General features: G+C 41.0%; 2 protein-coding genes and 1 non-coding gene across 3 annotated transcripts; 2 read left to right on the forward strand and 1 right to left on the reverse strand.

Annotated features, from left to right (window-relative positions):
* The first annotated feature begins 289 nt into the window (after nucleotides 1-289).
* On the forward strand, nucleotides 290-736 carry LOC133791712 (uncharacterized). Its single transcript, XM_062229631.1, has one exon. The coding sequence runs from the start codon at nucleotides 290-292 to the stop codon at nucleotides 734-736; it is 447 nt and encodes a 148-aa protein (XP_062085615.1).
* A 13,583-nt stretch (nucleotides 737-14,319) lies between these two features.
* Nucleotides 14,320-15,153, reverse strand: LOC133791713 (uncharacterized). The gene has a single exon (XM_062229632.1). The coding sequence runs from the start codon at nucleotides 15,151-15,153 to the stop codon at nucleotides 14,320-14,322; it is 834 nt and encodes a 277-aa protein (XP_062085616.1).
* Nucleotides 15,154-16,068: 915 nt separating this feature from the next.
* Nucleotides 16,069-16,175, forward strand: LOC133792961 (small nucleolar RNA R71). The gene has a single exon (XR_009874421.1). It is a non-coding gene; the product is annotated as a small nucleolar RNA R71 (small nucleolar RNA).
* The last annotated feature ends 5,870 nt before the right edge of the window (nucleotides 16,176-22,045 follow it).

The following is a 22,045-nucleotide window of genomic DNA, read 5'->3' on the forward strand; positions in this document are numbered from 1 at the left end:
TCTAGGGTTTTTAGGGCTGTACCCCCATACATACTTCGTACTTACATGATCTCTTTGGGTCATGCATGGGTTCTTATCCTCACAAGGCATCCTATTCTTTTAACCTTTGAATGTTGAAGTCCTTACGGGTCCTCATGGGAGACCTGCCCCTAAGAGGCATGGGAGGCAAGAGCCTCGAGTGATGCCCGATGTGGGGGGAAAGAACATGTGCAAGGCTATACCTCATGAGAAGGTGGTGCGAGGCGGAGGTTCGTGGGCGAGGGCATGCTTAACGAGGCCTCGTTGCGAGATGAGGACCTTGTGGCATGAGACGGTGCTTCGTGAGACTGAGGCCTTGTGGCATAAGATCGTGCCTCGTGAGATGGAGCCCTTGTGGCATGAGACGGTGCTTCACAAGACTAAGGCCTTGTGGCGTGAGACCGTGCCTTCCAAGACGGAGGTCTTATGGTGTGAGACGGTGCCTCACGAGACGGAGGCCTTGTGGCGTGAAACGGTGCTTCACGAGAATAAGGCCTTGTGGCGCGAGATAGTGCCTCCTGAGATGGAGGCCATGTGGCATGAAATGGTGCTTCACGAGACTAAGGCCTTATGGCGCGAGATAGTGCCTCGTGAGACGGAGGCCTTGTGGCACGTAACCATGCTTCGAAAGATTGAGGCCTTGTGGAGAGAGACCGTGCCTTGTGAGATGGAGGCCTTGTGGCGTGAGACGGTGCCTCACAAGATGGAGGCCTTGTGATGCGAAATGGTGCTTCGTGAGACTAAGGCCTTGTGGCGCGAGATAGTGCTTCGCGAGATAGTGCCTCGCAAGACGGAGGCCTTGTGGCGTGAGACTGTGCTTTGCGAGACTGAGGCCTTGTGGCACGAAACTATGCCTCACAAGACGGAGGCCTTGTGGCGTGAGATGGTGCCTTGCAAGATGGAGGCCTTGTGGTGCGAGACCGTGCCTCGCGAGATGGAGGCCTTGTGGTGTGGGACCGTGCTTCGCCAAGTGTTGTCATGGGGCTCATGTGGTGCATGCATCGTGCATGCATATTTTGAGGGTCATAAGGTGGCACCTTCTGCAACTAAATTTTTTGCATCCACACTTGCCCACTAGTCTATGGGAGGGTTTTAAGGCACTCCGGTAGACGTTTTGATATGGTGTCTTCAAGCCACTTGTGGTGTTAGTGTGTTTCTTTGCTTTGGTGGTGTGAAATAACACACTTTGGGGTGGTGATCCTTATGATTCCTTGAGGATAAATGTGATCCTACCATTTGGCTTCGCGGATCCCAATGTGGGTTTTTGGCTTCATTCTTGACCATAGATCAAACATTGGATTCAATGGCTAGGATGAGTTTGAGTCTCCTATAAATAGGTATTCTTCTCAAAGACAATTACTACCCTTACTTCTATTAGCTTGGTGGTGCTTTTGTCTTCAAAGCTTCCAAGAGGTGAATGGTTCTATCCCTCACAAGGGCACTTTGTTTTTCTTTTCTCTTTTTTTTTTTATAAATATTTATAAATGTACTCGGGGACTAAAAATTGTGTCTTTCTATCTCCTTTCTTTTTGTAGGCGCGTACCTCGGTACTTTTGCAGCTGTGACAGTGCGCAACTTCACCCACCCAAGGTATGCCTTCATCCTTTCTTGTGTTTAATGGGTCTAAATTAGCGTTATTTTGGAAGGATTGCCTCGGCCGGAACTCCTCATGAGCTGCTTATGTATTTGCACCCATTAGCATGTATACCCTCCATTGCACCCCGTACTTGGTCATTTTGAGCACTTGTGTCTAGAGGTTTTGAGCTTATTCCTTTGTATCTTGTAGTACACTTTCCACATACACTTGCACCTGTATTACCAACGAGGCATGAATTTATGGCATTTGAGGGGTCCTTTAGTGTTCCTCTGGGGGTCAATTTTGTAGACTTGACCTCAGACTCGGGTTCCCTCGAAAACAATCCCTACAAAAGATACGACACCTTAAGGAGGACTCATCTATGTCACTTAGAATGCATGGCTGAGCTTAGGCAAAACATTTGGGTTGTCGAAAGCGAGATGGGCTCGATTCTGAGGGGTGATGGAGCTCCATTTTCCTTTGACTCTAATGGCTACCTAGTCATCCTCAGAGTGAGCCTTCTTGACCTACAAAAGGAGCTGGAGTTCATGGAGGGCAACCTCCCTCCAGAACCCTCACCTCCGCGTCCTCCTAGCGGTTCTGAGGTCGCTCCTGGTTCCCATTAGCCTTTGTCTTCAGTCCACCCTTGTTTGATGCTCCCACACCCGATGTCTCGATGGAAAGCTCTCGAAAAAAGAAGAAAATGGAGGGTAAAGTGCTCGGTTTTGACTTCACCTATTTCCTTTGATTTTACAGACATGTCAAAGAGATTGAGGCGACAGGTTGCTCCTGAGAAGCTGGACTCCGGTCCTCTTCTAGCTTCCACCATTGTTTCTAACGTGTCGGAGAACAGACTGTTAGAGTTGTTTGAGAAATACCATATTAGTAAGGAGTACAAACTGTATGTACCATCCAATAAATGTCGGGCAAATAACCGCCCCCCCGGGGGGCTACGTCGCTTTGAGCGAACATATTTTGAAGGCAGTTGGGACCATTCCTCTACACCCGTTTTTCATCATGATCCTGAACCACTTTGACCTCGCTCCACTCCAGCTGGCACCCAATAGCTGGTTGACCTTGAACTGCCTGTACATGGTGTTCATGAAGCTTAATGGTCGCGCTCCGACAACCCAGCAGGTGCATTTCATGTACAACCTCATGCCCACTCCTAAGTCGAAGGGCTTCTACTTTTTACAGAAGGCCAACTCCCAGGTCTCTTTGATCAAATGATCCATTTCTAACCCGGGTTCATGGAAGTAGGACTTTTTCTTTGTCAAAGGTCCTCTTTTTTTCCACGAACATTTCCATTCCTCTCCAAGTAAGTACTTCAAGTCTTTTCTTCTACATTGAGCTTGCTATTATGGATTTTACACTCATACTGATAGCTGAGTTGGTTGTTCAGAGATTTTACTATCCCTGGCGTTCCTGAGTTAGAGGCAGCACCGGTGGATGTCTTCCTTGATGCGGGCCCTTCAACAAAAATGGCTGCCCATTTTTTTACTGTGGCCAACCTCAACTACTATGGTCTATCTATGGTTTCGGAGCCCGACCTTCTATGGCACATTTCTGCGCGAAAGAAGAAGGCAGCTCTGACAGAACCTCACTCAATGATGGTGATGTTGAATGGGTGCCTTAGGAGACTTCACCTTAATCTAAATGTCCAACCAGATTGTGTCCAGCCACCAGGGGACGCCCTTCTTATGCTTCTATGGATCGTGGCATGAAATCTCATTCCCACGATCCATAGTTCCTACAAGGGTGCTTCGTATTGCCATCTTACGATGAATTTAACAATCTCCCTCATGCCCTCGCTAGTCATGGCTATTCCAGGAAGCCTTCATCTAATGCTCCGAGCCTCCTCCTCGCTCGATGAGTGGGTCATCTGTCCCCACCTCATACGCTCCTGATTTGGAGGGGATGTTCTAGGTGAGTTGCACATCAGCCCCTTATGTGCAAAGGTATGCCTGGGTTATCGAGGATATCCCCGAGACCGAGTGGAGAGGTCTCAAAAATTTTAACATTGCGGAACTTGGGGAGACCCTTATGCAGTCCACTACTTGGGTGAGTTCATGCATCATACATTGGTTTTTTTTTCTTTTTTGTGTTTTGGGTTCCCTATTTACTCACTTTTTGCTTCCTTGTAGACGTCTCTGGTGGCTCAGCGCTTGATAGATTCGGCAGATGACCTATCTTCGTCCAACGCTGAAAGGGATCATCTTGTGGCCAAAGTTCATGAGCTTGAGGGACAACTTGCTAATGCCAATCTCAAGCTAGAAAAATCCCCGATGAAGGCCTCTTCGTCATCCAAAAAGAAGAAGAGAGTGGAAGCCCAGGCTGAGGTGTTGTGGGAGAAGATTACCCTCTAAGAGGCCGATCTAGCACAGGTTGAATACAAGTCTGTGGAGTGCACCCTATATGGAGTGTGGAGGCAGAATCGTTGTTTCGACTTCTCCTTCTTTTGTGATATGCCGTTGCCAAGGCGACCGAGTGGAATGCTCATGGCTGGAGGCCTTGAGATTTCATTTTTACAACTTTCATTTTCCCATTTCAATTTGGTTGTATAATTATTCAAACCTTATTATACCGGAGAGGTTTCTCTAGGTTCCTGGATTTTTCCTTCAGGAACTTTTTTAAGTACAGTTGTGGTTGGTGTTGGCTTTATCCTGCAGCTTTATCATGACTTTATATATATATATGATCTTTTGAGCCTGCTCCTGTATGCAGAAGCAAAAGGGGTTCGATAGTCTCTTTGGTGAACCTTGACTGTATTTGTAAGGATATATTGACCATTTGGGTTCTTACTATCCTTTTATATATTTTTGCGCGCGCTTGTGATTTTTTGCGAGAAGCGTCCTTCCCGTCGTTGTGTATAGTACTATTTTTGCAAGGCTCTCCTTTGGGACCCTTTTTGGTTGGACGGCTTGACTGCCGCTCAAGACTTATTGACATACATTCCTCTTGAAGCCCTACTCCTCATGGAGATACTGACCTTTTCTAGGAGGTTGTTTCTGCCTATCTGCTAGGCCCTCTTGTCATCTACAAGGCTAGTTTTTCCTCATTAATTTAGGGAATACCTTTGTCTTGTTACCTCTTCATTCAAGGGTGTTACCCCTGCAATGGCTCTCCTGATATCCATGAGGGTAGCTAATCCTCATGAACCCAATAGATGCTTTACGAGGCTCTTTCTTTTATACCCTCCTTATGACTCCTTTGATATCCATAGGGGTATCTAATCTTTATGAATTCAAGGGATGCCTCGCGGGGTTTTTCATCATCATTATATATATATCTCCTTCCTGCCCCCCAAGTAGTTAGTGTGATTTATCTCATTGAGCACTCTGGTTGTTTTATCCCCACTGTGTGTGCATATCTGTTATATGGGTGTTTTCATGAAAAAAGGAAAAAAATAAAGACTAAGATAAAATATGAAATACTCTCATTAAAGATAGATAGATTACAAAGGTGCTCATGGCAGTATTGCATCTATAGAGGCTTCTGGGATAACCTCCTTAATTCTTAACTATTTAACCTGACATTGCGTACTTGGACAAAGTAAAGACGTTCTTGCATCAGATATGGAGGTCTTACTAATAGTATTTGTTTAGGTGCTATGCGTTCCACGCTTTGGGTACCATGGTATCATCCAAACGTGCTTGCGGCCCGCTATTGGTACGTTGCCAACCTCAGCTGTGCCTTTTCTCTTCTTGCCTCCAACAAGTTCAAATTCTCAGCCAATGCTGCGTGGTTAGCTCGGTCATCGTATGCTTGTACACGGAAAGAGTTGACTTTCATTTCTATTGGAAGAACAACCTCACACCCATAGGCTAAGGTGAAAGGTGTTTCTCTAGTTGTAGAACGAGGGTGGTCCTTTAGGGCCAAAGCACATTAGGCATTTCTTCAATCCAGGCTCCCTTCAACTTCTCCAATTTCATTTTCAGGTTCTTTTTGAGGATCTTGTTGATGGCCTCCACTTGTCAATTGGCTTATGGATGTACTATGATGGAAAAACTCCACTTGATTCCCTTTTCTCTACAATATTCATCAAACAACCCTCCTTCAAACTGGGTGCCGTTGTCAGAGATTATCTTGTTGGGCACCCCATACCTGCAGACAATAAGCTTGTTGACAAATGCAGTGACATGCTTAGTCGTTATATTGACTAGAGGCTCTGCTTTAACCCATTTGGTAAAGTAATCTACTGCTACAATCGCATACTTTGCTCCTCCTTTTCCTGCTGGTAACGTGCCAATCAAGTCGATCCCCCACACAGCAAATGTCCATGGACTGGTCATGCTCACTAGCTCATTTGATGACTGTCTGGGGTAGTTCGCTTGCCGTTGTCACTTGTTGTATCTCCTTGCGAAGTCACTCGTGTCCTTTTCCATGGTAGGCCAATAATACCCCTGTCACATGGCATTTTTTGTCGTGGATTGCCCCCAGCGTGATTTCCACATTCTCCTTCGTGTATCTCTTGTAGAGCCTTCAAAGCCTCCTCCTTGTTTATACACCGGAGGAGCAGGGTCGAGAAGCCTCTTTTATGCAAGACTCCATTTACCAGGGTGTATTGGATGGCTTTGTAAACCAGCTTGCGGGCATCCTTTTTGTCCAAAGGCAATGTTCCATCACTTAAGTACCTCGAGATGGGGTTGGTCCATGAATCCTTGGGAACATTGACCATGTGAACTTCCCCTTTTGCTATGCTTGGTCTGGACAGGTATGCTACAGGGATGGACTCAAGCGTATCTCCATCTCAGGTGGAGGCAAGCTTTGCGAGAGCATCAACATTCATTTTTTTCTCTTGGTATTTGTTCTATGGTATATTGTTCCAGCTAGTCTAAATACCCTTTCACCTTGGCCACGTATGCAACCATCTTTGGGCCTCTTTCTTGATATTCACCTTTCACCTAAAAATACCACCAATTGTGAGTCACTAAAATCATGCATATTTGTTATCTTCATCTCCTTGGCTAGTTGCAGGCCAGCTAGGAGTGCTTCATATTCTACTTCATTGTTGGAAGCTTCAAATCCAAATCTTATTGCGCAATATATCTTCTGCCCCCCAGGTCCCCTCATTACAATGCCAGCTCCTGACCCTCCTTCGTTGGACGCTCCGTCTACATGGAGGCTCCATTCTTCAGGTTTCTTTTCTTCTCCTCCGTAAGTCAGTTCATTTTCTTCTATTTCTCCCTCTTCATGGGGTCGGTAGGCAAGCTCGACTGTAAAGTCTGCAAGTACCTGCCCATTGATTGATATTCTTGGGGTATAAGTGATGTCGAAATGACTTAATTCAATCGAACATTTTAGCAACCTTCCTGAAGTCTTTGGCTTATGCAAGACTTGATGCAATGGGGTGTTGGTGAGCACTTCAATAGCATGAGCATGAAAATAGGGCCTAAGCTTTCGTGATGCCACCACCAAGGCGTATGCTAATTTTTCTATTTCTAGGTACTGGTTTTTTGCATCTACCAACTGCTTGCTGACATAGTATACGAGCTATTGGTGCTTATTTTCCCCTTTGACTAGCGCGGCACTAATGGCATGTTCCAAAACTACTAAGTATAGGTACAACCTTTCCCCTTTTTCTGGCTTAGCCAGAAGGGGCGGTTTTTTGAGGTGTTCTTTTAGCTTAGCAAAGGCTTCTAGACAATCTTCATCCCAAGCGAACTTTTTGTTCCCTTTTAGGATGTTGAAGAAGGGGAGACACTTGTCGGTGGATCTGGAAATGAACCTGTTGAGTGCTACTACCCTCCCTGTCAAGCATTGCACTTCCTTTTTGTTTCTCGGTGGGCTCATTTCCAATAATGTTATGATTTTATCAAGATTGGCCTTAATACCCTCGGAATTTACCATAAAACCGAGGAACTTCCCTGACGAAAGTCCAAAGGTGCACTTGAGTGGGTTCAACTTCATTATGAATCTTCGGAGGGTGTAAAACATTTCACTGACGTCGTTTATGAGCTCTTCTACTCTCTTTCTCTTCACCAACATATCATCCTCATATACTTCCATATTTCTTCCTATCTGATTTGCAAACATTCTGTTTACCAACCTTTGATAAGTAGCACCCATGTTCTTTAACCCAAAAGGCACCACCTTGTAGAAATAGAGTCCCTTTTCCGTTATAAACGAAGTATGCTCTTCATCGGCTGGGTTCATGGGTATTTGGTTGTACCCGTAATAGGCGTCCATGAAGCTGAGTAGCTTGTGCCTAGACGTTGCGTCTACTAACTGATTTATCCTAGGAAGCGGGAAGCTATCCTTGGGCCAGGCTTTGTTAAGGTTAGTAAAATACACGCAAGTCCTCCACTTCCCAATTAGGCTTTGGGACTAGGACTGGGTTGGATATCCATACACGGTAGAATGCTTCTCAAATAAATCCATATGCCTTCAACTTGACAACTTCTTCTTTGAGGGTCGCGTATTTCTCCGGATCTAGCGCCCTCCATTTCTGCCTCACAGGTCTTGTTTTTGGGCCAATGTTGAAGTGATGGCACATGACTGATGGATCTATCCCCACCATGTCCTCGTGACTCCAGGCTAAGACATCAAGGTTATCATTAAGAAATTCTACCAACTTCTCTTTTACGGTATCATGAACGTTTCTCCCTACCTTCAGCTTCCTCAACGACTCATTCATAACTGTGACTTCTTCCAATTCCTCTACTGGCTCAGCCCTAGGTTCCTCTATGGCCCGGGGGTCTAATTTGTGCGGGTTTTCACTTCCATGCACCACCATCGCCATAGGCACTCATGGTTTCATGGCTGTGCGGAAGGACGTGTTATAACATTCCCTCGCTTCCTTCTGCTTGCCTTTCATGCTCACTATCCCTCTAGGAGTCGAGAATTTTATGGTCAACTGATATACTGAGGTTATTTCCTTCAATTCTCTTAGGGAGGGTCTCCCTAATACCGCATTGAAGGCCGATACACAGTCTACCATGACAAAGTTTTCCATTGCACTTATGGGCTGCATTGAGTCTCCTATAATCCCATACAAGGAGGTATTGCAGGGCTTTATGTTCCTGATGCTCAGTCCCATCTTCTCTAAGGCTGGGTGATATAGGATGTCTATGGAGTTCCCATTGTCCACCAGGACCCGATGCACCCTCATGTTAGCAAGTTTTATAGTCAACACCAAGGGGTCGTTGTGCAGAAAATGCACACCCCATGCGTCTTCTTCAATGAAGGTTATTGAGTCGTTTTCCCCCTTAAAACATTTTGGGGGTTGTTGCACCAAACTTAAGACGCATGGAGGTGGACTTCGCCTGGCATATCTATCTCGCCCCTTCCTCGATTCGCCTCTGAATCTTGGTCCTCCGAAGATGGTCCTAACCTCTCCTTGCACCTCTGGGGCTACATCTTGTGCCCGTGGTGAGGGAAGTCCTTTTTCCGCTCTTTTATTTTTTTTGCGGGCGTATCTACCCAAGTGTCCCCTACATATGATACTGAAAATACTTACTGGGGTCTCTTTTTGATCGATCTTTCTTCATTGGTGGGGGTCTCCTGAAGGGGACCTAATTCTCATTCATGATGAAGATATGTTCCGTATGGGGTTTGTCTGTGTTCTCCTACACATTGGGGCTTTCGAGGATGATCATCTCTCGACCCTTCGTAGGCCCTCTTTTTATCTGCGTTATTTAGGCGTTCACGGATTGAGGGTTTTAGGGATGACTCGCCCTTCCAAGCCTTAACTCTCGTGACCATCCTCAACACGGAGGTATTTTTGTGTCCGTTCGTAGAAATCATCTAAGTCGGTGACCTCCCTCTTTAGCATGTTATCCCAAAGCTTACTACCCGGGCGCACTCCAGCTGTAATGGCCATTTTAACTCCCCTCAGGCTAGGATTTCTACTTTGGCTGCCTCTATATTGAATCTATGGATATAGCTCTTCAGGCTCTCATCTTCTCCTTGTTTTACGTTAGCGAGGCTGGTGCCTGGCATGGTGTAATCACACACAACGTGATGTTGCTGGAGAAATTCATCAAAAAATTGTAGCCAAGACCTGATGGACCCTCGCTGGAGTCTCTTGAACCACTTGTACGCAGGACCCTTTAATGTGATAGCAAAGCAGTGGCATCTGACTCTGCTATTAATTCCCCTTAACTTCATCAGGTCATTGAACGCGTCAAGATGGTACTTTGTATCCGTATTTCCCTCGTAAGGGGTCATGTGAGGCTCTTTGAAGTTGGTTGGGAGCCGCACGGCTTGGATTTCCCTAATGAAGGGTTAATCGTAATCAAACTCGTCATTGACAGCGTGCCCCCCAGATGCGATGATTATCTTGCTCCGTAGGCTCCTCACCTCGGTGTCTAAGTCTTGTCTCCTTTTGTTCAAGGAGTGTCTCAAGTTGGATGGGTTGGCCTTTCCTTTCATTTTCTCTTTAGGGGGAGCCACAGGAGGTGTGGTCCTCTCATTTGTCCTTTTCCTGTTGAGCTCTTCCCTCAAGTCTAGGGGTGTTTCCCTTGAAGCAACCTCAACTTCGTTTTGAGGGTTAGCATCGTTCCTCTGCTCTAGACTCTTAGGCTGCTTCTCCTGCCCAGGATGTCATGCTGCTTTGGCCGAAGGGTATTGCTAGTGGAGAGTCAAGTCCTCCCGTCATCTATAGGGATTGTGGTTTCTCCTGCCTCATCACCATTTTTCTTTCACTTAGGAAGAGGCATGCTTGGCTTTCCCTGTAACAGGCCAAATAACACCTCTTACATATTTTCTAAGGTGGTTTCTAGCCTTCGATTCTTTTGGTGTAACTTGCATATCTCCTCTTTATAGAATCGAGTCCTAGAGCTCAAGCTTATGGAATGTACTTGGGGACTCTTGTCGGGCATGCGCGTTGAAGGACCTAGATCTTGCCACCTAGAGTTCGGCACCTGCAGTGGCCTTTGGGGAGGAAACACTCCTGCGTCACCCATAGGGGAAACCGCTGGTCTTGGATAGTTTTCATTGGGTTGGACAGCTGAGGATGAATCCTCCCTCTCATCTTCAGGAGCCCTAGGATCCTTTGGTGCATCCACATTTTCGGGTGGTAGAGGATTCCTCATGGAGGCTTTTAGCTAATCTCCGTCCAAGTGGACCTCAACCTCTCGTGGTTCTCTTAAACGCTTAGAACGTCTTGGCATCTTTCCCTGCTAGAATCAATATAATAACAGTGGCTCAACACTTATCCTTGCCACAGACGCTTCCAAACTATTGATGGTAAGAACTCATCAAATAAGTTAGATCAAGCACTTTGTGAATTGTAAAAGAAATGAACTTAAATCGACTGAATTGGAAGCAAACTTCCTGATGGTTTCAAGAACACAAAACGTAAATGTTAGAATTTTAGAATGGAAAATAGAGAGAACATAGAATTTGTGTTTTCATTAGAAATGACTAACTACAAAACTCCCAAAATTCGACCCCCTTCTCAGGTGAAGGGAATTCATATTTATAGTAGAGCACTATTAACTCATTGTACATGTTGGTCCTCGGGAACATGACCCTGCATATGTAGTCTACGGATGGTGGTGGTGCCAGGAGTGCGGTGGTCGGCTCCAGTACATGCCAAGGGTCTATGGGAGCACCTCAATTTTTGTACCTGGTTGTACCTCCACTATCTGTTTAGTACGAACATCAGAGGCTGGCTTGGAAGGACCACATATGGTACCTTGCCCATATGACCACTACTTGTCTGGTGTGGAGATTAGGATCAGACATCTAGGGTTTTTAGGGCCATACCCCCATACGTACTTCGTACTTGCATAATCTTTTTGGGTCATGTGTGGGTTCTTATCCTCACAAGGTGTCCTATTATTTTAATTTTGATGTTGAAGTTCTTATGGGTCCTCATGGGAGACCTGCCCCAAGAGGCATGGGAGGAAAGAGCCTCGCGTGATTCTTGTTGCGGGGGGAAAGACCATGTACAAGGCTATACCACACGAGATGCCGGTGTGAGGCGGAGGTTCGTGGCCGAGGGCGTGCTTAGCAAGGCACCGTTGCGAGATGGGGAACTTATGGTGTGAGACGGTGCTTCGCGAGATTGAGGCCTTGTGGTGTGAGACCGTACCTCGTGAGACGGAGGCCTTGTGGCGCGAGACGGTGTTTCATGAAATTGAGGCCTTGTAGCACGAGATAGTGCCTCGTGAGACGGAGGCCTTGTGGCATGAAATGGTGCTTCGTGAGATAGCGGCCTTGTAGCACGAGACAGTGCCTCGCGAGTTGGAGGCCTTGTGGTGTGAGACGGTGCCTCCTGAGACGGAGGCCTCTTGGTACAAGATGGTGCCTCGTGAGACAGAGGCCTCGTGGCACGAGATGGTGCCTCGCGAGATGGAGGCCTTGTGGTGCGAGACCATGCTTCGAATAACTGAGGCTTTGTGGAGAAAGACGGTGCCTTGCGAGATGGAGGACTTGTGGTGCGAGACCGTGCTTTGCGAGATGGAGGCCTTGTGGCGTGAGACCGTGCTTCGCCAAGCTTTTTTGCGAGGCCTTTAGCACAAGGCGCAAGGTCAGGCTTGGCTATTTCCATCATGAGCTTATATTTTGATGGTCACAATGCGAGGACCTTGTGCAACTAAAATTTTGTCATCAAAAAATGCCCAGGCGGGGTGCGACTTGACCCCAAGGTTTGCGACGCGCCTCCTAGAATAGAGAGCCCCTCCTGCTTGGAAACAAGATGCACGTCGCGATTTGCCTCAGAGGGTCGCAGCACGCCTCCATAACAGAAGCCCTACCTGGCCCATGGTTTGCATGGGTCGCGACACCCCAAGATCAGGGCTCGACCCGACCCTACTAGCCCAGAAGTTTCTATTTTTTCTTCAGCCAAACTCAACCAAAAACCACCCCAAATCATTCCTAGAACCATAATTAAATCCCCATAACAGATTCAACATATTCCCAGCAACAAAACCCCACCTCAACACACTCAAAACCCCACCCAAAACTCAAATTCGTAACCTTGAGCCTCAAAGCTCATGAATAACCAAACCAAAACAGAATTCAATGAAAAATAAAGTCTATAGCTCACCTCAACTCTGAATTAAATCCTCCTAGCTGTAGCTAATCCAATCCTAGAGCCAATCCTTCAATTTCCCAAGCTTTTAGCCACTAATCCCCTTAGATTTCTCAAGAAATCAACCTAAAATTGAGAGAGAGAGAGAGAGAGAGAGAGTCAGTTGGGGGATATAAAGTTGAGTGTTTGAGTGTTTTTGTGTTGTTTACTTAAGGTTCAAGTAATCTTATGTAAATCTTGAGGCTCGAGGTACCGAAAATGTCACCGAGGGAAAAATGGTCAAAATCTCCTAAATTCCCTCCTAATCTCACTAACTCCAAATATATCCTTAAATATTTATTCTCGTTACCTGATAACCTGGTAATGTACTAGATGCCCAGAATATCCCTTGACTCGCCCTGGGTCGGGTATTAGGTCTCGTTGTGACTTTCCCGCTTATTTGCTCCCTAGGATAGTCTTGTGCCGAGTAACCCAAATAAACCCACATAATAATGTGGTCTCTCACTTATATCACATGTATACAATTATGCCCATAACGGGCCAAATTACGAAAATTGCCCTTCTAATAAGAAACAAGCCCACATGGATATTTAATACACCTAAACATGCATATCTAGTCGTCTTATAATATAACTCACATAATCACGTAATTACACACAAATATACCACATAAGCACATATTTTCCATAAATTATCATCATGGCCCCCTAATCAAGACCCTAAGCCGTATTAGGTAATTTGGGACCTTACAAATATCCCCTTCTTACATAAATTTCGTCCTCAAAATTTTACCAGAACAACTCGAGATATTGAGTCTGCATATCTGCCTCCAGCTCCCAGGTCGCTTCCTCGACCTTGTTGCTCCTCCATAATACCTTAAATAAAGGTATAGCCTTGTTTCTCAGGTAAAAGAAAATAACATTAACAATACAAAAGGTAAAGAAAAACTCTCTTCCACATCATTGGCTTCCACATCTTCGGGCTCGTCATCTATTTTATTTTTTTTGACACCAACCTAGGCGATGCTTGCCTGAAATAGGTGAAAAATGACCATATTCTCTGTAACTTTTGTTCAAAATCTCCCCAAATTCGCGACGTAGCATTGCGAAAGAGTTTAGAAGAATAGAAACAACATCACCCCCGACTTTTTCAGAATTTCCAACAAAAACCAGCATTTAACTTAGCTTTTTTTTCTCAGCATGAAGGCATAAAAATACTCCCCATTTTATCAAGCAAAACACCAATGATATCAAAACCGTCCCTAAAGAACCTGAACTCAGTTAGAGGCACATAAAACTAGCAGTGAAGGAGGATAAAAATAATGAAAAATACAATAGAGATAACATTTCTTCTTTCATTTTTTATTTTTATTTTTTAATATGTTGTGCTGCTCCAAGATTCAGTTTTAAGTACATCAGCTCTCCCATATAGAATTTCAAAGTCTAAGTAAGGTGGGCGAGGTCTTGTGTTGCTTAACCTTGCTACCCCTAAACTTAAATTCTTTCTCATTCACCTTAAACTTTCTTCCTGAATTTTCGTCACGCAAACCCAATGCACCACAAGGATAGACTTTGATTACCATGAATGAATCAGAGAAGTTTGATTTTTTATGCCACGAGTTGGCTTTCATCTGAGGATTAGAGAAAAACACCCGCTGCCCCAGTTTCAAAATTTGGGAATGAGCTTTCCTACCATGCTTCTTTTTCTTCTTTCTATGTGGCTGTTGCATGTGAGACGGTGCCTTTTATACACTTTCACACGCCTCATTGTCTTTCTTAAATTGTTCATAAGGTAGCTTCATCTTCAAACTCTTGTTATATGTTGTGGGTATCTCTTCCTCCATATTAGAGTCCATGAAATGAATGGCCAAACACTCCCCCAAATCATCTGTAGAACGTATAGGATTGAATACCTTGAAAGTTAATTGCTCATCTTGAGCTCGCATTGTGAGCTCCCATTTTTCCACGTCGATCAAAGTTCTACCTGTAGCAAGAAGTGGCCTCCCCAAAATAATAGCCCCCTCTATATCCGCCTCATAGCCTAGAACAATAAAATCAGCATGGAAAATAAATTTGTCAACTCTTACCAACATATCTTCAATTTTCCCATTAGGGTGAGCGAAGGATCTATAAGATAGTTGAAGAGTAACTGTTTTAGGTCTAACCTCTCCAATCCCTAACCGCTTGAAAACATACATTGACGTCAAGTTTATGCTAGCACCCAAATCACACAAAGCCATTCCACAATAAGAGTCTCCAATAGAACATGGAATGGTTAAACTTCCTAGATCTTCACTTTTAGGAGGCAACTTGATCTGCAAGAATGAGATACACTCCTTGGTTAGAGCTACAGTTTCAAACTCCCCCAACCTTCTCTTCTTTGTAAGAATATATTTAAATTTTTTTGCATAGTTGGGCATTTGTTCAAGGGCTTCCACAAGTGGGATGTTAATATGTAGCTGGTTCAAAACATCTAGAAATTTCTTGAATTGAGCATCTTGCTTTTTCTTCTCAAAGCATTGAGGAAAATGTGGTTTTTGTTGTACTTTTGAACTTTTTGGGCATCTATGTTGTGGCATTGTTGATGTATTCTGGGCAGAGGCATGTTTTGATACACTAGGAATTTCAACACTTCCTTGGATTTTTTCACTGTTTTGGATTGAAGAGGGCTCACTCTAATGCTCAGAATCTGTCTTGGATACTTCTAACTCCTTGCCACTTCTCAAATTTATTGCTTTGCACTCCTCTTTACCTTCTCATCTTAGATTGATAATGTCACTTGGAAATGAACCTAAAGGTCGACTTCGCATCTCATTAGCAAGTTTTCCAACTTGAATCTCCAAGTTTCTCATAGATGTTACTTGACTTTGGATCATTACATTCATTTTTGCCATATAATCCATTAACATATCTAAAATGGACTAGGTGGGGATGCTTGTGGCATAGGTATTTGTTGTTAAGAAAAACCAGGTGGATAAGTAGGCCTAGGAGGCATAGATGAAGTATTAGGACCAGCCCCTTGATTGCTCCATGATAAATTATGGTGTTGTCTCCATGTTTGATTGTAAGAATTTGAATTAAGGCCATTTCTATTATGATTTAACATGTAACACACTGATGTAGAATTAGAGGGAAAATTTTCAAAGGTGTGACCATCACCACAATACACACAAGAAACTTCTACAAGCTAACCACTTTGTTGACCCATTTGTGGACTCATACCCACACTCATATTCTTAATAATATTCGACATAGAAGAAACTTGGGCTGCCAATGAAGTAAGTGCAGCATCCTCATGAACACCGAACACTTTCCTCCCCATAGGTGCTCTAGTAGTTGGCCATTGATAGTTATTGTTAGAGATCCTCTCTAGAATTTCATAAGCTTCATTATATGACTTGGCCAAAATTGCCCCATTTGCCGAAGCGTCAACCACCATTCTTGTATGAGCATTTAGACCATTGTAGAAGGTCTCCATTTGGATGCAATGAGGACTACCGTGATGAGGGCATTTTCTTAATAACTCTTTGAACCGCTCCCATGCTTCATATAAGGACTCTTCATCTAGTTGTTGGAAAGAAGTGATCTCATTTCACAGCTTGGCATTCTTGGTGGGTGGGAAGTATTTCTTCAAGAATTTCTCAGCCAATTCTTGCCAAGTAGTCACTGAATCTGATGGGAGGGAGTTCAACCAAGCCCTTGCTGTATCTCTGAAAGAGTATGGAAACAACTTCAGTCTCAAGGAATCTTCTGTAACTCCGGGCAGCTTGAAAGAATCACTCACTTCAATGAATAGATGAAGATGAAGGTGAGGATCTTCGGTAGGCATCCCACTGAACTGACCCACAGTTTGAAGCATTTCGAACATGACTGGCTTCAATTCAAACTATGCTGCTTGTATTTCTGGTCACACAATGCCTGGGTTAAGCTCATTAAAAAGGGGGACAATGTATTGTCTAATGGCTTGGTCCTTAGGTACAACAACCCTTTGAGCTTGTGGTTCACCATCTGGATCATCCATCACAAACTACTCCATCTTGAGCTAATCGTTGTATTCTGCTTCTTTCTCTGAATGTACGCTCAATTTCAAGATATATAGGGAGTAGTTTAGGATAAATAGGGTCTTGGATCTCATTCATAAAGAGATAACTAAACCAAATCACAAGATAATTAATTTCACAATAAAGAACTTTTAACAATCCTCAACAACGGCGCCAAAAACTTGTTGCGTAAAATAAAACTGAGTGAAAGTGTACACTGTCAACAACAAGTGATACAGTAGCAAGTACCGGATATCGTCTCCACAAGGAATGTTTTTAAGTTTTTTATTTTGAAACTAAAATGTAACAAAATGATTTTAAAGCAAGAGAATAAAATGAAAAGATTTTGATCTAAGAAGTAAGTAATTAAGGGCTAATTAAATGTAGAAAAATAAAATAAACAACTTGGGAAAAGAGTATCAAATAATAAGATTGCAACTAGAATAATTATCCGTTGAATATGCAACTCTGACAGTGATGCTGCAGAAACCAGTGGTCTAATAGTCAAGAATTCCAATTAATTTCATAGGTGTTCATCAAAGTACTATGGTTTTAATCCTTTAATAAAATCACATATGTCTATGCTAATTTAATTTAAAAGATTTAATTCAAGCATCAATTCCATAATACTATGCATGGTGATAATATATGTCTATATAACTACAATATTGAAATCAATGAATTCAAGCATGCACCATTCAAATTGTGTGTCAAGTAATTCCAAACTTTTCAGATTTGAACATTAACCCAACTACTTATTAAAGGTGATCAATCATTACTCATGAGAAATATTTGAATGAATAAACCTCAAGTGCATTAGCATCATAATCAAAATATCACAAGTCACATATTAGGGTTCAAATTATCCTAGCTATTTAAAGTTTATCTCAAGGTTACAACTCAAAAACAACCAATTTAATGAAATCCATACTTCAAAAATATAGAAGAGAAATTAATGAAATTCTAAGAGAATGGGTAAGAATATCAAGCCAAAATAATTTCTCCAAATGGCTTTGTCTTTTAGCTTTTTCTCCTTGCTTTTCCTCTATTTTTCTTCCCTACCACGTTCAAGCTCTTCCAAAAATTTGGTCTCCAATGTACCAGGTGGTTCCCCCTTTTCTTTTCTGGTCTCAACGTATATATCTCCAAAATGGGAAATTGATAATGATGATAAGTTAGGTCATTTCCTTTTCTCCAAAAAATTCCCTACGTGGGCCTGCTTTCATTTTCTTCCTTTCCATTTTCGTTATTTTGAGAAAAATAGACCCAAGTAATTTAAAGGTCCAAAAGTCATTTAATTATCTTTCAACCCAACTCAAATGAGTTTAAAGAAATAAACTGGGTTGGATTTGATAGTGAATTAACCTCCCACATGGGTCTTTGAAACAACTGGCAAGCAGAACGTAATGTTTCTTCCATGCTGCAGCATCCCAAAATCCTAATTAACTTCAAGTTTCAAATCCTTCTCAAAATTTCCAAAGCTTTACCAATCATTTGTCAAGACAAAATTCAACAAGTTAGGATATATTTTTTAAACACTAAACTAATATTTAATATCATCTTATTATAATTAATATTTGACAAAACTAAAATAAAAGCACTACAAAACACCCTAAACCACTATTTTCTTGATAAAAATATAAGTTTAAAAGAATAAAAATAACTATAATTCCTAAAGTTATCAGTATGCCACAGAGAGCTTGTGGATGGGGTCGATCTAGAAAAACCATAGAACATTTATTGGTCTAGTTATTTTATTCAAAATTCAATGGGATTGTATTTATTTTCTCATGAACTCGATAAAGACATTTTATTTTGTTTTAAACCAATGGGCCCATGTTGCATTATTTTAATAAGGCCCCACTAAACTTTTGGACTATTATTGGCATTTTTTTAAGTAATCATAAAAATTGCATTTTTGCAATGTTAGACAAGATAGGGCGTTTACAAAGGCTTAAACTATAGTTAGTGTGGTTTAACACTATCAAGGAGGTAACAGAAAATTCTTCATATTCATCTTTTTCTTTGATTTTGGGATTTCTTGATTGGGTGATTACATAGAAAGGCATTATAGGGTTCTTGTATGCATATGTGTATATTATTATTATTTTCCTCTCCGTAATCTAGATTATGTATGTTAGAGTTTTATTTATTTTAACCATTTATTTGTTTATGTATTTGATGAGGTGATTTCGGCATGAGCATAATCTAGAGTTCTTGTATGTAGCAAAAATATTGATTATATGTGCGGTTAATATTTTGAAATAGAAGCATGTTACGCTTCAATTTCTTTTAAAAGATTTGATTTTATGTTGGTATATTAATATTGTGTTATTGCTAGTTTAAATGGATTTTGATGCCTTGATTAATTGTTATAAAAGTGTAAGTTTGGGTATTAGAAACATGTTAGGTTTGAATCTTAAAATTTTGTGTAAATTGATAAGTGTGCTATGCTAGGGAATTCGACCAAGGGGAAAGAAATGAGTTCTAATTATTTGTTTTTGTTTTATTAATTAATTCTCTTGATGTGTTGAATAAAAAACATGATTAAATTTTGGGAATTATTTTATTAAGTGTTTATGTGTGTAATTCAGCAATGATTTTTGTGTTTTTTTGTTTCATTATTTTTATCTTGAATTATTGAGTGAGAAGCATATTAAATTATGGTATATTGTGTTATTTTACTATATGTGTTTCGGCCATGAGAATATATGTTTCGTTTGAGGTTGTTTTTAATATGGTGGATAAGTCTTGGATGCTTAATATATGGAATTGAGGTGTTGAAAGTATATTGTTAGACCCATTTATATGTTGTTGGAAGATTAATAAGCATTGTTTAATATTTTTTTTAATGATTTTATGTGCTTGCTGAATTTTTATTGTTAGTTGTTAATTAGCAAGACTGAATAAAATATGAATGAATTTCATGCCATAAAATTCATGAGAGACGCTAAGAATGAAAATAATTAATTTTTTATGTTTTATTCTCTCATTCCTTTAAGAAAAATCTATGATTTTATGTGAGATTGTATGCTAAAAGATAAAAGAAAACAAATGAGTTACATGCTGAATTTTATTTTAAAATTTATGAAAATAGCGAGCATATGAATGTAATAGTAATTTTATGCCATAAATATAGTGTATAAATGAGCTATAAGAATTTTAACAAGTTTCGAATTTTTATGAATATCATGATTTTATGTGGTTACATGTTCTAGAAAGAGAATTAACACTATTTCACATTTTATTTTAATTTATAAAAAAATGTTGTTTCTTATTTTATGGTAGAAATTTGAAAACATGATTAAAAGTTGAACAATTATTTTAAAATATGGTTTAAAAAATATGATTAAAAGTTATTCATTATTAAGCAAGTTTATGCCTATTGTCAAATTAAGTCACTATTAGTTTGTGAGTTTTAATGGAATTTCATAATTAAATCTTAACGCATGTTGTTGGAGTGAGTTTAAGATCACTAATGGTAGCAAGTATGCTAGGAAATTAATGGGTAATTAATTTAAAAGTTTAATTAAGCTTGCTGAATTTTGTAAAATTGTCAAGAAATAAAGAGTGACAATTTCAACTTTGACATAATTTTCAAGAATGATCCCACGTATGCATGTTACATGTAAATACATTTTTAATCATAATTATATGTTGTTTGAGTAAGTCTAAGGTCCTTGTTTGAAGACTTTTAAGATTGTTATGTGTAATGACATTATTTTCCATGATTTTATGTGTAACAAACAAGAATGATTTTATGTATGAAGTATGCTAGAATCGAGAAAGCGATGCAACTTGTTATGAGATAGGTGTCATATGTTCATGGCCCATGAACACGTGGGATATCTTTGACGTGTTCATGTGTTTTTTACATGATATCAAGACAAGTGTTTGATTTTTATTCTAGGCTCGTTGTGAAGTTGTCCTGCTGTTGATATGGGGGAAAAGAGTTTAGTTAGATTCTTATGTGTTATGTTGGATCGTTGAGAATTGATCTTGATATTATGAGATGAATTGTATGTTATTGATATGATGTATGATTGTATTCAAAGAGAAGAGTTATTAGCGTGATAAACGCGACACAACAATAGGAGTTACAAAGGTATGACGTAACTCATATAGGGCTGACGCATTGAGGTTAATCTTGGACCTAAGATCCTTGTTACCTTACAGAGATATAGCTTATATGTTTATGTTGTTTATTATATGAATATTATGTTTATTATGGAATGACTATGATATTTCATTTTTTAAGTTAAAATGTCGAGACTAGTTTTGTATAGTGTTTACTTGTTATATGTTCTTATTTGCATTTCCTTGCTGGGTTTTTAGCTCACTCCCTTATTGTAACATCCCAAAGCCTCTAATAAGGCTTAGTGACTTGATTAGGGGACGGTCAAGGAATTAATTGATTATTATGTGATTTAATTGGATATTTATGTGATTTTGTGAATTGTATGAGTTATATTATGATATGACTAATTACGCATGTCTATGTGTATTAAATGTGCGAAACAGGCCCGCTTTTATTTAAAGGGGCATAATTGTAATTTTGACCTGCTGAGGATATAATTATGATTATATGATTGAGACCACATTATTATGTTGATATATTTGAGATATTCGACATGAGACGGTCCTTTTGAGCAAGATAGCAGTTTAGTCGAAACGAGGGATTCATACTCGGCTTGGGGTGAGCCAAGGGGTATTTTGGTAATTCGATGAGTTAACGGGACTCATTGGAGTATGAGTCGTATTTTAGGAAAAATAATGATATTCCAGGTTTGGCAGAATTTTCTGGGAATTTTGAGTAATGTGTGATTAGAGAGTCAAAATAACAATTTTTTTCCTTTGAGGGGGATTTAGGTGAGTGAGGGTATTTCGGTCATTTGAACCATTTGCTTAAGTTAACTCATCTAAGTTTATTAACTCAAAATTTAAAAACTCTCTCTCTCCTAGCTCATGCTCTCTCTCACTCTCTCTCTCTCTCTCTCTAAGTGCTTTGGAAATTTTGAAGAAAAACTATTGTTCATTGAGTTTTGAGGCAAGTATTGATAGGAATTGAAGCTATAATTGAGATTGGAAGCTTCCAAGCTTAGGGAAACAGTAGGAACTTGATGATAACTCCATTTTAGTGTCATTTTAGAATGTGTTTTTGTGGTAATCTTGAGTCTTTATGTTTATTTTGTGCAAGATTACGCTTTTGTTTGTCTTTGTTGTAGGTTGGTGCATCGAATCATGAGTTAAATGCTAAAAGAAGAGGAAATGGTGGGAAAATGGAGCTTTTGGTGGTTGTTCGACTTAAATTAGAGCTAAGGATGAATAATAATAAGTTTTGATGAATGAAGGATGTTGAAAGGCTTAGATTTGGAAATAATGGAATTAGAGTTGCGGCATGGGCTTAAGGGTCGCGATTCTAGTCAAGTCA

This window comes from Humulus lupulus, chromosome 7, assembly GCF_963169125.1.
Source record: "Humulus lupulus chromosome 7, drHumLupu1.1, whole genome shotgun sequence".
In the NCBI taxonomy this organism is placed as follows: domain Eukaryota; kingdom Viridiplantae; phylum Streptophyta; class Magnoliopsida; order Rosales; family Cannabaceae; genus Humulus; species Humulus lupulus.

Coding starts and splice junctions, on each gene's coding strand:
- LOC133791712 (XM_062229631.1), top strand. CDS start 290: ATGAGGACCTTGTGGCATGAGACGGTGCTTCGTGAGACTGAGGCCTTG.
- LOC133791713 (XM_062229632.1), bottom strand. CDS start 15,153: ATGCCACAACATAGATGCCCAAAAAGTTCAAAAGTACAACAAAAACCA.